The 17,636-nt window shown below is 43.3% G+C and overlaps 1 protein-coding gene across 1 annotated transcript; it reads left to right on the plus strand.

Moving 5' to 3' along the window:
- The first annotated feature begins 911 nt into the window (after nt 1–911).
- LOC135264501 (uncharacterized) lies at nt 912–17,207 on the plus strand. Its single transcript, XM_064353220.1, has 23 exons — nt 912–1,281; nt 2,049–2,181; nt 3,025–3,219; nt 6,096–6,209; nt 6,556–6,659; nt 7,414–7,506; nt 7,760–7,882; nt 8,213–8,305; nt 8,515–8,575; nt 8,854–8,993; nt 9,300–9,530; nt 9,922–10,085; nt 10,450–10,568; nt 11,218–11,291; nt 11,846–11,935; nt 12,821–12,920; nt 13,054–13,246; nt 14,270–14,450; nt 14,630–14,689; nt 15,370–15,582; nt 15,945–16,147; nt 16,519–16,597; nt 16,933–17,207. The coding sequence occupies exons 2-23, from the start codon at nt 2,082–2,084 to the stop codon at nt 16,978–16,980; spliced, it is 2,778 nt and encodes a 925-aa protein (XP_064209290.1). The 5' UTR covers nt 912–1,281; nt 2,049–2,081; the 3' UTR covers nt 16,981–17,207.
- The last annotated feature ends 429 nt before the right edge of the window (nt 17,208–17,636 follow it).

The following is a 17,636-nucleotide window of genomic DNA, read 5'->3' on the forward strand; positions in this document are numbered from 1 at the left end:
TTAGCCCGGTTCTGTGTCCCACCATGACCTAGCATCTGATTACATTTTGTGCATTATAATGGCACATATGAGTGCAATGGAATGTCTATGCAATGTGGGTAGGCTAAATCGTGCATTTCATCGCACACTCACGTTTTGATGGTAGTCGTTCCTGGACAGATTTGATATGCACCACAATTACCTCTTGGACTTGTTGAACTGGAATTTATTGAATTGTGATTAACAGAAGATGTAAACCCTTGATTCGGTATGCACTTGTTGCACGTCGCTTTTGATATAAGCGTCTGCCAAATAAATGTAATGTCGTGTAATGATGCCAAATTATGTGAGTGCGTGCGTATTGTGTGCTTGTGTTGTGTGTATTTGTGTGTGGGTGTGTATTGGTGTGGTGTGTGTTTGTGTGTGTGTTTGTGTATGTCCTTACATACAGATTACATAAAGGCACAGTTAAAGAGAATACACTAAAAATTAATTTGTTTTTTTTAAAGCTGCCATTGTTTCAGTATTTCTAATTTTAGCTGGCAGAGTTCCACACCACCAGGGAACACGCCAAGTCAACGTCTTGACTGGAGGTGATACCTGAGTTCCACCCATAGTCACTCGCCTCCTGGGGCATAGTGACTGACCATTTAAGATGCTTAAAATTTTATGAAGTCATGGAGAATTCTACAATGAACACATGCAGCCTGTACCTGATAGAATATCATTATGATGATGATGATGATGATGATGATGATGGTGATTATTATTATTATTGTTATTATTATTATTGTTGTTGTTGTTGTTGTTTTCAGTTATGAATGTCTATATGGTAAATAGCATTGTTATAGTTAATGGTGCTGCATGTCATATACTTTGCATGTGTTTTATATGCTTTGACAACCCTACTCTGCAGGATAGCGTTACTGAATTGAGATGTACTGAAAGAGAGAGATGAGCGGGTGCTGTCCCTGCCCACAGAACCGGAGTCGGGTCACGCAGTCTTGCCCCGGATGCTGCTGTCGCTGCGGGGGGTCTGTTCTTCTGGGTCCAGCGACGCGATCTGGTTACAATCTGTATCTCACACACAGGAAACATGATGACTGCTTACAGTCCGCGGCGGCCGCGCGGGCAAACTAATACCCGCTGAAATCCCATCGGCTGGTTTTAATATTTAACGAGCGTTTCCAGAGTTTGGTTCCCATGAAAAACAAACATCTTCACAGTTTTCCTCTACGTTTCCTGTAGGCTCCTCCACAAGTCCAGCACTGTGGGATTATCTGGGTCATTTTCCTTTGCAAGGTAATTTCTTTTCAAAGCAAAAAAGGGAAACAGGATTGCATATTGTATTTCCTGTTGCTGTGTTGATATTGTTTTATCCATCTTTATCTCTCTGTATTGGCTCTTGATTTTGAATTTTAAAATGAATGGTAAGGCATATATGTGAGAAAGCGGTAAGTTCATAATGAGTCTTGCAAATAAGGCCTGTGATTATGGTGCCATGACATTTGTTGCTCTTTATAGAAAATATTGCTAATTATTCTTTGTGGTGGATGTGGCAGAGAGCTGGTGAATGTATCTCAGGAACTATAATGTGTTGCTAAAATCATTTAAAGTTTAATTGTATACACAGAAAATTCTGTGTTCAAATTAGTACTTTTACTTCTATTAGAGTATACATTATCCCTATTGGACTCTGATGAACACGAAGTTGATTTAACACAAGCAGTATTGGTGTGTGGTGATATCGGTGTGGTATCGAGGCATTTCACTAATAGCTTTAGCTTGTCTGTGGCTAAAACAGGCTGTACAGTCAAAGCTTCAGTTTTCACTTCAGTGCAAAATTGACTGTGCATGTTTTTTTCTTATATAACTGATGAACACAATATGTTTGGAGGCAGTACTCTTTATATGGCATGATTTATAGCATTGAGACAGTATGAGAGTATGTGGCAAGCACATCCATTCAGTCACAAATTGCATAGTAATTAAAAGTGCCAGAAGACATTGCCATGGTAATGACATAATGCATGGTTTCATTCGCTGACTTTTCTGTTTTCACATTTCAGGTTGTGGACCAAGTCACATATCCACGAGCCGTCATGTACGTGAATTCACCCGCACCGGAGAACGTCTCGCTGTCTCTGACCTTCCTCGGGAAGAAAATCCGCAACGTCTCCGTCGCCCCGGCCACGAAACAGCGTAAGTTCCGCTTTCGGCGTCGCTTACGCACGGTTCGCAGGGTTTCAATTGTACGTGAGCTGTTTTAGATTCAAGATAAACATAACTTAAACCTGTTCGGAGGTGAATCACCTACATCCTTCTAGTTGCATTCAGCCGTCTGTTTGCTTTACTCACGAGTGCGAGAGACAACGATGGCCTCTCCAGAAAGCGAAGGGAGTGGCTTTAATTGGGCAGCGGGGAGCGCACGATTGAACCGGTCCACGCTATTTTTCAAATCGCGCATTTCAGGGTATTGACATCTGCTTGAAATTTATTTTCTCCTTGAAAAGTACAGTAGCAGTGCCTCATGGGATTGCATTCTACAGCACGAGTTACAGTCCCCCTCCCTTAACTGTGGCGTGGCATAAGACTAATGTATACAGTATGTATGCGTTATTAATGCGTGCGGTCAGAGGAATGCAGGGCTGTGTGCCTAACCGAGCCGTTTCACAGTGAGTTACAGAGTAGCGCCTTCAGAACACACCGCCAGGACTCCATATCTGGACTGAATCCAGGGCACTCGCGCCAGTCCTGTTCAATCAGCTTTTGTTCTTTTCCAAACCGACAAGAAGACATGTTTCAGAGAAAATATTTATATAGAAGGGTGGGCGGCCATGAACTCTTTTCGGCAACACCAAAGAAAGGCGGTAAATCATGGAATGTGAGTGGTAACAATCTCACAAAAAAAGGACTGCAAAATTCCAGCATTCCGTAACAATTCCCTTCTTTCAGATATCTAGCTAGCTGTGAGGGAGTGTCAGATCCGCTCTTTTTTAACAGCTGCATTCTGGGCCACATCTCTGACTTTCTGGCCTGTTTCAGGTGCCTGGGAGACCGCTGCCCTGCCCTCTGATTCCGATGTTTCCATGGCGACCGGCCGTAAGGCAGGCCGCTCCCACAACTCAACCACGTTCCTGGAGGAGTTGCCAGGGAGTGTCCCAGACCTGAGGGAGGAGGTTCAGCGACGTCAGCCCTGCCCGGTCCACAAAACCCACCTGGACAGAGACAGTGTCCCAGGTAAACCCCTCAGCAGCTCAACAGGGGTGCAGTGTTCCTGTGCTGCCTCCATCCAGGAGCAAAAATAATTACCAAAAAATAAAAATAAAATTCAGGCCTGGCTAGCACTGATCCCGGATCAGAAAATTGTCTTGCTCAAAGCAGCTGGTGTGAAAATTAACCTGGAATTAATAATAATTAATGCAGAACTTTTCCATAAACCTGCTTGGTGTGTATTTGCCATGGCTGAGCACAACTTTCCCTGAGTTTCAATGTCAAATATCTAATGATTTTTTCAAAATAAATTTGAATGAATTTCAATTATGGGGAACATTTAACTGCCAGGCACACTGGCCTTCACTGTGAGTGGTGCTGTTGATGATGACGATGATGATGATGATGATGAGGATGATTGTAAAATATGGTAACACATCCAAATATTTCATCTTAAAATAAGACATGCTAATATAGAATTAAAAGCATAGTTTTCTCTTGAAAGGGAGAAGCTGACATTCCAATACGACTGATGGTTGCTTTGTGCTAATGCAGCAATCCCTACCACATCTCTTTAAAATTATTTCAATTTCTGATATCAGGATCATCACATATTACATTATAGATACCTGCTGAGAGATACAGAGAGAGGGTGCACAAGACAGATGAAGAAAGCCATCAAACTGGCCCTCATCAGGAAAACGACAACACCCGTGACCCTGTGAAGCTGGATCTCTGACCTCCTCAACAACACAAATTCAGAAATTCAACGTGATACCCATGACTGTGTTAATTAGAAATGGGTAAATGGGTCTTCACCAAGGCTGCCCTGTTGTACTAGAGGTCCACAGTCCAGAAGGTTTCACTGATTTGCATTCAAATAAGGAGGACCTTTGATTTTTGCCTTCCAGCACATTCCACACTCCTCTGATTGGCTCCATTGACACATGTACATACCTGGGCTCAAATAGCACGTGACACACCTGGGCCAATCACAATATAGTCAAGGTTGTGGTGGAAACCTTGACTGAAAATAAATTCATAATTCATTGTTTCTAATCAGACTTTGATTAGCTACCACTTCTCTAGGACTGCATTTATCTAATCTTTACGTAGAGGTAAAAGAACATGTGTCATAAATTTTTTAATTAAATATAGTGCATAAATGTGAAAGTAAAATTTGCTTTTAAATATAAAATTATAGATTTTATAACTATAAATTATAAACCTGGTAAAGATCATTCAAAAGCATGTGTGCATCTTGTGATTGACAGGAATATTAAAACGATAAAATATTTTAATAATAAGAGTATGATATGATGGTACAGCATTAAAATGTATGAAATCTTAAACTAAACTGTATAAACCAACTGTATAAAACAAAAGAATTAAAGAGATATTGAAATGTACGGAGCTGTCTGGTTATTATGAATCGCTGTAAGGTTTTCTTGCTTAAAATTTCTCCGCCCAGTTTTGTTTGCTTATCGGCTGGTCTAAGCTTAACGCTTCTGGCTTCCTCGAGAATGCCAGCAGCACAAACACTTCAGATTGGATTCTGTTCTGGGCAGAGTACACACTGATGTACTTTAAATAATGATATGGGTGGTTCTAATTATTACATACACCATGTCATTATTGTCTTCTTTAGTTATTTAATTTCATTGGCTTCACTCCAGGGATGCCTGAGTCATCGTGTCATATCTAAAAGCTTATTTAAAGGTCCAGTAAACTAGATTCAAATTGTGGTGATATTCCCCAGAAGTGACAATCGATTGTCTTAATATTTCTTTCAAGTTTTAAACCAATTATAACCATTAGATTGTTATAAACATTATTCGATTAGCGTGACCTGTTCAGTAGAGGACAGGATGGGCGTGTATCCAGTGCTCATGAACATCCACATCCGTGAGACACGTCAAGTCTTGTTGCTAGGTCAGAGCCGGTTAGGGCAGATTGTCCCATGCAGTAACATTACACTACCAGACAAAATAAAACAAAGCGAGATAAACTGGCTTTACCATTGTATAGTTTAACCTGAAGACCATTCAATGCGTGATAACATTGTAAGACTGAGCACTGTGCACTAACATTAGATTCTACACAAGTCTGAAACTCCAGATCTTGCTTTGATGCCACATGGCTAAGTTTGAAAGCTGTTTAATTATCCACGCACGCATCTGATCTGTGACAAGTTTCGGGCAAAAATGGGAACTGCAAATACTAACTGTATGGGTTATAATATTGCAGTGTCTGTGGGCTCCAAAAATAAAACCCATTTCATGCAGGTCTCTTCATTTTTGGCAAAAAGAAAAAAGCATAGTGCTTTTTCTGCATCCAGAGAAGGGGCAATGCTTAGGCATTTTCAACCTAGCTTGCTTTGCTCACACAAAACAGTGGTAAGAGCATCATTTACATATTACATGTAGGAAGGATTTCACTGGGCTTAGTGCTTTTGTTACATAACTAACACCCAGTTAACCCCACTCACCGAAAACCTGGCTTTTATCCAAGTGGAAACGCAAGCCAGTTTGCAGCACAGGCTTTAACTTATTCACTTATTTATTTATGTATTTATTTATTTATTTTTGCAAGAATAATTTTGAAATACATCAGAGCCGTTTGTGAATGCGAAAAAGTATTAAAACAACACATCAGCAAATAATTCACAGAATTCAGTTTCCTGGACCTTCAAAATGAAAGGGCTCATCTTTGAATTCACTGACGGTGCGCAGTGCGTGTACATTTCCTGACAGAAGCGCCCTCTGTTGGTAAAGACCATAAATTAGGCCAGCCTCGTTAAATTTCTACAGATCCGTTCTCGAGTTGAACTGGCGTGTGAAAGGGATGCCAAGAGCCAATAAGTGGGGAGAGTAAAGTGTTTGTGCGTGTTTTATTTTTCAAAGCTCTCTGTGAGGGGAAAGACTCCTGGTTAAATAAGAGCAGAACCAAGTGGACGGCCTTTACGCAGTGGGTCAAAGCGGGTCGGAGAAAGAACGCCATCGCAGGAGCAAGAGAAGGTACTGTAAGCACGATCGGTGGTGGGTCCACTGAGCGGCTCATCCTACCGAAATAGATTACATTCATCATTCATGTAACCTGTTCATGAACTTGCGCATGTAACCAAGAGTATGTCTGAGTGTACCCATGCATACCTCTGCCAATCCTAATGCTTTAATCCCATGTATGGATTTGCCAACCAGAATAATTCAGAATCTAATCCTAAACGGCCTCTCTGAGTGAGGAGTGGAGTTTGGCGTTCTTTAGGTATAAAGCACACAGTGGACCTCTGGTATTAACGCCAGGCCAGCGCAGGCAGTTCTGTGCCCCCGTTGCTCAGTCCTCCACTGTCGCCGTGTCTCAAAGATACCCATCCGGCTGGCGCAGGGCAAAGAGACTGGGAGGAGGAAGGCTCGAACGATGTGAAGATATTCATCCCCTACGACTCTGCCAAGCTGTGCATCACACAGGTACCGGCATCAATTTAAATCTTTCATTTCTCTTAACAAACAACAGTGGCTTCAGATTTACAAGTTCCATTAAGTATATCAAGTTCCATCGCCTTGGTAACATGTTTTCTTATGCAAACCCACAATAAAAGGGGCAATCAACCTTTCAAATTTGATTGAACACTGAAACATCATTACTTTCCATGCTTTATCGAAGTAATGTGTGACTTTTCAGTCCACTTAAGGCATTCCTCTATGCTTAAAATAATACCAACTGTGCTTTATCAACAGACTAATCCTTGTCTCAACACAGAGTCTTAGACACAGAAAAATGTGCTTACACGTCCACCCATCTAACATGTGACTAAAAAGCATGGAAGATATTTTGATGCCTGCAACATATAAACAATCAGTGTTCTGTAGAGAATTATCTCACTGTTCTTTGGTTCATCATATGATAGCAGTCCTTTGGGGGGGGGGGGGGGCATTATGATGTCATATGTTCTCTCCCCATTGGTGGACAAAGCCCCATTGACACAAACACACCCACACATACACATACACACCCACACAGATGTACACGGCCAAGAAATACCTCACCCAGGGTAGGGAAAGATCATTCTAAGTGTAGAGCCTTTACATAATAACATATTTAAAAGACGGTTATTAAAAAGTACTGGGCGCTGTAGCACTATTCTACACGTCTTCTAAAATATCTTTGGCCAGTTTCCTTTGCTAAGTCTCTCGGCCGGTACTACTGCTCCACACCCTACAGATAGCCGAAGACATGCAGCTAATGAGGAACAGGCATCTGGAAATGGTCCAGGAGCTGGAGGAGAATTTCCAGATGGCTTCCCAACAGAACCAGGTGCCTGCAGGTTACCTGATGCACAGAAGCGCACAATGAAAAAATAATGTAAAGTACTGCTGAGTGGACACATTTCAACAGCTGAGCCTGGATGATGAGCTAGACTGGCAGACATGATGATACTGATATCCATGCTCTTAACATGCTGTTGTGTGTGTGTGTGTGTGTGTGTGTGTGTGGGTGTTTATGTGTGTTTGTGTGTGTGTGTGTGTGTGTGTGCATATTCCCATGTGTGTATCTCTGTGTGTTTTAGGAGAAAACCATACAGAAGATTAGAATGCACTACCAAAACAAACTCAATACCTTAAAAAGAGTGCTGGACACCTACCAGGAAAGAGTGGAGGAGAAAAATGTCTATATGGAAGAGAGACTGAAGGTCAAAGTTCATTTTCTTTTCCATAACATGTACAGTTTTGTGGTTTTTTTTCATGCAAGTATGAATGTGTCACCTTTTGCTGTTAATGTTCTCTGAAAAAGTTGACACTACTCATTTTATGAAAATAGCGTGTTACTGTTGATGGCTTATGAATTGCACATGTGTCTGATAAAGCTGTATAAATATTGCTTGTTTGTTAATGTTTTATTAATAGAACATTCAGCAGTAAATGCTTCATGAATACAGCCTGTTGTTTATGTTTTATGAATATAGCTTGTTGACTTCAATGGCTTATCTTATGGTGTACACGCCTCTTCTCCATTGGCTCAGACACTGAAAGACCAGAACCAGAAGCACATAGAGGAGAAGATCAACCTCCTGGACAAGATCAAAGCAGAGGCTACTCATTGGGACAAAGAGAAGGTTGCCATGTTTTCATTGGTCCATCCTTTCTTTTTTGCCCTTGTATGGTCATAACAGAAACTGAATCTAATGAGTAAAAATAATAAGAACAACACAAGTATGGTGATTTTGAAAATATCAATGTTACAGGTCCTACAAGAAAAATGGGAAAGTGGAAACCAGGTGATGCAAATTCAAATGTCTGGATGCATTACTGTTTCACATTGCAGAACAAGATTCTAGATCTGTTTTCCTCCAAGCTAGACCTCCTACACAGCCACCAGGCATCCAGTAAGTGTGTGTGTGTGTGTGTGACATTTGTGTTTGTTTTGACTCTCTGTTCATCAAGTTAAGACTATGACAGTATTGCCAACAGTGATAAAACTCATAAATATTGTAAAATACAAATTTGCACAGCAGTGTCATTGTTTTTTAATCTTTAAACACCTTATTAATGACGATGGAATGTAACCAATCTGGTAATTCTATATGTATGCTAAATGACTATGAACCCTGTGATAGCCACAGATATAGACAGAACACAGTTCAATTTCCATGCACTTGTGTAGCCTTGCAGGAGCTGCAGATCACTCGACTAGAACTAGGAAAGGTTCAGGAGATGCTGAAGCCTGCTGAGGCTGAGGAACAGCCCCCTCTCGTGGAGAGCAGTGGTACAGATCTAGACAACACTGCGGAAAATCCAATGAGAGTAAGTAAGAGCAGGGGTTGGTTGTTGTTGGAGGGAGGCCTTCTCTCTGAACCCGAGGGTTACTGGGTTGAATCCTGGCTGTACCCCATTTATGTAACCGTAAGCACAGGATCTTCTCTGATTTGATCACATATTATAAGGTTAAAAGTCATTACTTTTAGGCTTAATGCAAGTCCATGCTACATTTAAATGGAAAATAATATTACCATATTTTTTAGAAAGAAAGTTCAACAGCCTTTTTTTATTTAAATTTTTTTCCTCTTCCTTATGACTCAGACTAATGTTAAGCTCCACCTGCTTCCACAGTCAGGAACCGAAAGAGCTGCACAGACTCAAGGGGCTGCTGGTGGCAAACTGCCTCTAGAGGGCGCCAAAGCCCGGCTAGAGGTCCTGAAGGAGAGCTTGTACAAACGAGAGCGGGAAATCACGCAGCTTCTGCAGGGGGACACAGACAGCAGCGGGCTGGAGGGGGAACCAAACCAACCCCCCACAACACGGCTGGGGTGCTCAGCCCTGCTCAACGCTCTCGTGCATAAGGTGAGAGCAGCTCGAACCCATGACCATAGCATAGAATGACCTGCCAAGCACTTTTTGCACAGTACCCATCACTGGCAATTTAACTTCATTCAGTTCAGTTCAATAATATTTATCCCTGACGGGCAATTCATAAGACAGACACAATAATAACTAAGAACAACACACAATACTACCACAGCAGAATAGAGTGCAGAAGTGCTATGACTGGTTATAAAACAGTGACATGTCTTAATGTCATAAAAGACAATACAATTACATGAGTCATTGGCAGGATGTTAGTCAACATTCCCAACTCTGGAAATTGCCATGGACAGTCGTTCATATACAGCCAGAGTTCCACACTTGCGTCTTAGTAGATAAAGGTGAAATAGTGTGTATATTTTTGCTGCAGGCGCACTGCGTTTATGTGGAAGTAGCAGAGGCGAAGCTCCTGGTGGACTCCATGGTTGAGGAGAACCAGCTGGCGCTGGAGCGAGCCAGGGAATTCCTGGAGCGACCGCAGACGACCCCGCCGGAACACGGAAGCGCTGAAGAGGGAACCCCGATGGTCGAGCGGTTAGGATTCGCTGGGACCATTGACCGCGAATCAGGAAAAAAACTATATCCCACTTTTAATATACTCTAGGCCCCATGCAGAGATGCATACAGTGGTTGTTTGGCATACTTAATAATAGTAATGGATATGTATGACACATCTTAAGCAGTTTTCAGGGAAGGAAGGGAACTCACACGAACCACCACTAATGTTTAGCCCCCACCTCTGTGATGCATGCAGTCATCTTCTGCCAGAACACGCCAGACTTAACAACCAGATGTGTCCCAAATGTTCGCAAAACACTTAGAAATTAGCCACAAATCCCATGTCTCTCTCTGCATTTATCCCTCAGGCAGTCTTAACAATGTGACACGTGCTTTTCAGCTGCAGGGGCGACGAGAACCAGGAGCACCAAGCCGATCTTCAGACGTCCCAGATGACACTGCAGAAAGTTGAAATCATTCAAACCGCTCTGGAGTGCATCAGAAAGGGAACCAGGCCTGGTAAAATACTCCACACTGACACACAGGAATACACCTAGGCATACAGTATATAGCATTCACAAATTCATGTTTGTGTGTGCTATATATTTGCTAGGTTCCCTTTCAGCATCCAATCAACTTCCAGGTGTTCAGTTCTATCACCTATTAAGGAGATACAACATGGATTCCTCCCCTCTAATCAGGGATTGATGTAAACCTGGGTACCTCAGATGAGTGTATGTAATCTCTGGCCAATAAGTGGCCTTAATGGATCATCAGTCACATAGAAAATAAAACAAGCAGTAACACTGGTCTGAGGGGCCAGATTAAATATATATATAAATATGTATACTAAACTTATTAAAAAGTTAATAAAGTTTGGGAGCACTGTACAGTGCTTTTGCACTCTTTGCAGTATAAAAGACTGGCTTATGAGTGGCTGAGAAACCTATTGTCATATTTCCATGTATAAATGAATGATGTATGTTGTCAAAGTTAGTATGTAAAATCCTTGAAATAGTCCATGAAAGTTATAAGATAAGAATAAGATAGACTTTATTAATCCCCAGGTGGGGAAATGTGGGTGAAATTAAATTAAATTGGGGAATATTGTAATTCCCGTTGTGTCGCACGTCAGGGCTCTTTGGGTTTGTCTTTCCGGTGTCCCCAGGACTGGACAGCGCCTGGGAAATCTGCCACAGCTGTGCTGAGCCAGGACCAGAACCGGACCAGGACAACCTCCAAGTGAGCATGAAAGAACAAGAGAGAAAAAGACAGGCAGGGAGAGAGAAAGAGAGACAGAGGAGCAGAGAAAGAGGAAAAAAAGCGAGCCACAGAGACAGGAGAGTGAATATGTGAAAGAGACTGAGAAAGAGAGAAATGGAGGGAGAGGAGAGGCAGAGAGGGAGAAACAGCTAGTGGGAAAGGGGACAGAGAAAGCGTCCTTCCTTTTAATGTTTCTTTCACCAGAAGCAGAGTACAGCAACTCATGTAAGTGACCCACTAATAGAAGATTATAGTCCCATTTGAAATAGCTTTTGAAAACCCAAGTGTAATAACAGTTTGTGTACATTTGTGTGTATGTGTGTGTGCATGAATTGTTAGATCTCTATTGGTATCTATTATAACTATTACACTGCCACACAAGTAGACAGACAGCAACTGAAATATATTTGGGCCTTTATAATATATCTTATAAATGTGGACCTAAATAAAGAATTCCAGTGTGTGTTGGTGTGTGTGCGTGTGCTTGTGTATGTGTGTGTGTGTGTGTGTGTGTGTGTTTGTGTGTTTTTCAGGGTCTCGATGGGGCTGTAAGACACAGCGAGTATTTCACTGCAGAGAGAGTGAAATCTGTGGGTCAACAGCTTCTGCAGGTACAGGCGGAGGTAAGTACAGTGTATGGACCTAAACATCATCGCCCCCTGTAGGCCTGTATTTCTACTGCAGTGACATGTGACTCAGATTAGTGCTTCATAACCAGTGATTGGTCATGGTATTTGTTTTGCACCAAACATCGGTTATCTTATTAGTTTTGCGTGTGCTAAAAGGTTTTCCACATGCTAAGGGTTTTAGGAAATCAGGCTCTTAATTACCAAACTCACTGTGACCAATCCGTGCACTCGCATATGTTCAATTAACTCATCAGTGGGTCCTGGTCCTTTTGGTTTGAAATCTCTGCATTCAATGACCGTTTTAGTTCCAGTGAGTCAGAATGGCATTTGCTTGCCTCTATTTCCCTCACTACAGTAATCCATCAGCGGTGTGCCGTGCCCCCAGTAAAACGCTCATGTGACTAACTGTGCAGACCAACCATGAAATGCTCACGCTCACGCAACCCAGCATGCATCCAGCAGGGATGATGTAATGCGTATCGCTGCCATTTCCCTCTGGCACAGGAAGTGAGCTCTCGTGGCTGTTGCGTGTCTTTGGAACCCTTCAGACCCCCAAGTTCCAAGGCAACAGAGATCAAAAGGACCAATTCAGACATGGGGGGGTGGATGGGGGTGGAGTGATGTCATAATGAAATGACATAAACCAAGGTCTCTATAATCAACCCTCAACCTGAATCAAAAGTATGACATATATTGATGTTCTGTAGTTATGAATATCCTACTTCACGTGTGTTGCAGTGCCTTGAAAAGTTTAACACCCTTCGAGCACTTTCTGCAGAACGTTGCAAGCATTTTCTAGAGACAACCTGCAAAGCACAAGGCTTGCTTCGTTAGCTATACAGAGCTTCACTGTGCAAGCCTCTCTCATTTCACCCGCAGTTACAGCAGGTCAGAGACGAGAACAAGAGGATCATTGAAAACTACAACTCAGAGCGAATCATGAGGAAAAAATACTACAACATGGTGGAGGACATGAAAGGTAAAACTGTGTACAGAATTTAGAGATTTTTTGAGTTTATCGACTTTAAAGGCTATGTATGTGAGTGGAGTAGCATCCTTTTACACTGAATATGTTTATGCTGAGTCATAGCTAATGGACATGTCCCCTGTAGGCAAAATCCGAGTGTTCTGCCGCATACGGCCCATGGGCAGAACGGAGACCGCCGGCGGGAGCAGAGCGGCGGTCGACTGCGTGGACGAGTACTCCGTCGCCGTGGAAACCCCGCGGGGCTGGAAAGAGTTCCAGTTCGACAGAGTTTTCGGCACGGCCAGCTCGCAGGAAGAGGTCTTCCAGGACACAAGCAGGTGAATCCCGCTGGACGCGTCCGCCGGGCTGGCTGGCTGGCTTTCCAGCTGCCGGATTAAACGGAGCCGCGTGATTGGCCGCGGGAAAGCGTTCGCCGAGCTTTCGCTTTTCCCGTCGGGGATCTCTGCGTCGGCTTTCACGGCGAAGACGGTTCCCGTGGCGCGACAGCCGTGCAAATTGCTTCCCTAAAGCTCGCCGTGGCTTAGAAATGGGAACGCGGTATCATTGTCATGGAAAGCATTTTTTCTCCCCCCCCCCCAACAAAAAACCAGAGACATCTTACTTAAGTCTGTCAAAACAGACTGAATAAGAGCACTGTGTTCAACAGCGGCTACAAACCCATGCTGAAATTGAGCTTCTTTGTACACAAAATGAAGTAAATTGCAGGGTAGCCTAATTAACGCTTATCCCAGTTAAACATTCTTGTCTGATTGAGAGAGAATGAATATAACCAGTATTAATGGTAGTAACAGTTGCAGTAGGGACATCCTTAGTAATTGCAGTGGTCCTAGTTTTATAGCAGCAACTTAGTTTTAGTTGGGTTAGCAGTACTAATAGTACCAGAAGCAGCAGGACTGTGCTTTACTCTTAACAGAAGGATGAAATGATGTACATTGAACATTTTACTGTGTAGTCGTAGTAGCAGTAGTAGCAATGCAATGTTAGCAGTAGTAATAATAACTGCAAGGCTGGATCTAGGACTTCACTGGGAGGGGATCAGTTCTCTGGATCTGCCCCAAAGATGTACATCTTAAGCCAGTGATCTTCAGTCCTGGTCCTGGAGGGCTGCAGGGTCTGCTGGTTTTTGTTTTCGCCTTTTGCCTGAATTTTAGCAATTAATTAGGACCCAGGAAACCAGGTGAGGTGAGTTAACTGTGTAATCGACTGCTTTAATTGATCAACCAAGTGCACAGTAACAACAACAACCGGCAGACCCTGCAGACTGCCAGGACCAGGAACAAAGTTGGCACTGTCATAAACGATCACAGTGTGTAGTAATAAGCTGTGTGCATATTTTCCAGGTTGATCCAGTCAGCGATGGATGGATTTAACGTCTGCATCTTCGCGTACGGGCAGACGGGCTCGGGGAAGACCTTCACCATGGTGGGCGACAAAGACCTACGGAGTCCTGGCATCATGCCCAGAACTTTCCGGAAGATATTCGATCTCATCCAAGAGAATGCGGCCAAGTTTGATTTCAAGGTACGGCAGGCTACAGCGTTCACCCCATACACTGTTTGTCATTAGCAGGCACACATGGTATGTAGCACAGCCTCTGTACACAGCCTCTGTACACAGGACAGCCTCAAGTCAGTGATCATCCGCCTGGCCTGTTTCAGCTGTACTAAGACCCAATCCCGTCCATTCTACTTTTCCCCCAGGTCTCGGCCTACATGCTGGAGCTTTACAACGAGCGCCTGCTGGACCTCTTAGTCAAGCCTGCGAGGCTTTGACAGAAATCGAATCAAGAGCAAAAAGGTCTGTTTCATCAGGCCGAGAGCGGCGCGGTCGCTGTCCGAGAGCTCTTTGCGCTGTTCCAGCAGGTGCCAGAACTTCAAGACCTGGTCGCGCCGTCAGGAAGAGCGAGCACGACCCCAGTCCTGCACGGCTGCACCGCCTGCTGGCTTCGGCTGCCTGTCAAAGCTTAAGGGCCTAACCTAAGTCACTGATTGGCTGGAAGAGTCCACGCACCTTGTTCTCAGGCCCTAAAATGGCCTAAAACCCATAAAAAATATGCAGTCGCAACGGCCCTCCAGGACTGGAGTTTGTCTGGCACCCCTGTGCTCAAAGAGAACTTCAAAAACAGGACCCTATTTGACAGAGATCAGGGATTCTTCCTCTAGTCCATTCTTTTCTGATTTTAAGTCACAGTTGTAAAAAATAACATGGCAGGTACAGGTCATTTATAGTGCCAATTTTCTGCATTTCTTACTTTCAATACAACATGATACAAAGTAGTTGTATCCATGAGTTATGAGCTTTAAGATGTTAAATATAAAATGTCAGACACTAGCTCGGATTTATGTTTCATGGTCACAATGTCCTAGCTTCCTCAGGATTCCTTTTAACTCTGATAAAATCCTAAAATCTATTTGTGTGAGTGTGTGTATGTAATTTTTAGGAATACACAAAACACACAAACATTTGTAAACTGGGCGTATACTTATTTCCAGAGATGAATGTGGAGAGCTCTCGCTCTCACCTGATCATCGGGATCACTGTCGAGAGCACCAACCTGACCAATGGGAGCGTGAGCTATGGGAAGCTGAGTCTGGTAGACCTGGCGGGGAGCGAGCGGGCAGCCAAGACAGGAGCCAAAGACGATCAGCTGAAGGTGCGCTGACCAGCGCCCCCTACAGCACGGCAAGAGAAACAACAGTTTGGACAGGGCCAGCTAAACCTGGTCCTACAGAGCTACGGGATGTGCTGGATTTGCTCATTACTCACCACTTAATTATCAATTAAAGCACTTTATTACAGTTAACTGACCACAACTGGTGTTTCTGACTTGCTGCTGATCTTAAGATGTAAACAAAAACCTGTAGACCCTGCTGCTCTTCAATTGCAAAAGCAAGACCTCCCCCTGTTTTTGCAAAAAGAATATTTTTAGAGGTTTGCATATTCACTGCATATTTATACATAACAACATGGTTTTATTTTTCATTGTAAGGAACTCATTTTCTCTCTCTTTTCCAGGAAGCCAATTCTATCAACAAGTCCCTGAGCGCTCTGGGAGACGTGATCTTCGCCCTGTCCTCGGAGCAGCCCCACGTACCGTACCGGAACAACAAGCTGACGCAGGTCATGCAGGACTCCCTGGGGGGAAACGCCAAGACGCTCATGTTCGTCAACGTGTCCCCGTCCGACTGCAACGCCGAGGAGACTCTCACGTCCCTCACGTGAGTCACACCCTGACCTCTGACCCCCGATCCCCACCATCCTGTCCTGACTCCCTCCATTTTCAGTGAGACTGCATACAATGCATTTGTTACTTCCATAAATACATGTGCATTTAAGGTTAATGTAGTGCACTGCATGTGCATTGAAAATCAATGCATTGTCTATGTCAATTCCACTGCATGTGCACAGAACATTAATGCATTGCCTATGTCAATTCCACTGCATGTGCATATAATATTAATCCATTCCTTACGTCAATTCCTGTGCATTTGCACAGAACAATAATGGATTTTATTCTACTGGCACAACAATGTGCTTTGCTAACATGTTCACCGTGCTTTTCTCTCATTTGGACCATTTGGTCTCACAGATACGCAACACGGGTCAAAGCCATAACCAACAGTGCCCAGAAGAACCTGGAGAGCAAAGAGATTACTCACCTCAAAGAGGTAGGTCACTGCTGCTGATATACCCGCCAATGTAATACCTATCTGACACAGTAGCATACACCTACATGAAGGCAACAAATCATGTAACAAATCATGCTGCACATCTGTTACATGAGTGCCCATGTGTGCTTCGAACATGCAAGGTAAGACCATGCATCAAGCTCAGACCAAATGCTAGTTTACTGAAATATTTCACGGCAATATTTTCTAACGACTTCCTTGGTTCCGGATTCAAAAATGTACTTTCTTTGTCTGTAAACGTGTCGGGGATGCTTTGCTGCAGCGAGCTCCCCGGCGATGGCTCTCTGACCCCGCCTACGGCGTTTCCTTTTCAGATAATCCTGAAGTTGAAATCAGGGCAGCCTTTGGAGGAGGAAGTGTGATTTCCTAACTCAACAGTCTGATCAACGTTATCATTCTCCTATACACGGAACAAATGTTGAATGTTGTTCAGAAGAGCTTTACTTTATTATTTGTTATTTGGTTTGTTAAGTGCATTATGTCGCTAAACTGGTACGGATGTGACTGAAGATGAGAATTTATCAGCTGATATTTTGAAATATTTGTATATTCAATTTAGACTATGATGAAATAAATGCATTTTTAATTGTACTAGTTTGTTGTTCCTTCTTCTTTCCTTGAAGTACAACTCACTTGGATTCTGCATTTTGAATAATCCTGTGGGGTTTCACTCAAGTTATAGTTCTGATGTCTCTGTTTCAATAATTGAAGTACTGATGTGTTTGGACTGTGTGCACGTATTCTGTGCATTCCAACATTTCTTTTACAGGAACACAAAGGCATTCTCACTTAAAACATGGAGAAATTTTATGCTGTGTATGTGCTGAAGCGTTTCCCAATTTTTTCCTACATTTGTGCACCACCGACACCTTTCCAAGGCAAACAAATCCACGCCAAAAAAACTAGCACAGGACCGCACGGAGGAGACCGGCAGCACCGGGGTCCTGGGAATCGCGTGCAGGAGTGGAATGGGAGAGCGGAACGCCAGGAATAGCAGCACGGAGAGAGGCCCCCTTGG

Source organism: Anguilla rostrata, chromosome 10 (assembly GCF_018555375.3).
Source record: "Anguilla rostrata isolate EN2019 chromosome 10, ASM1855537v3, whole genome shotgun sequence".
Taxonomy (NCBI): Eukaryota; Metazoa; Chordata; class Actinopteri; order Anguilliformes; family Anguillidae; genus Anguilla; species Anguilla rostrata.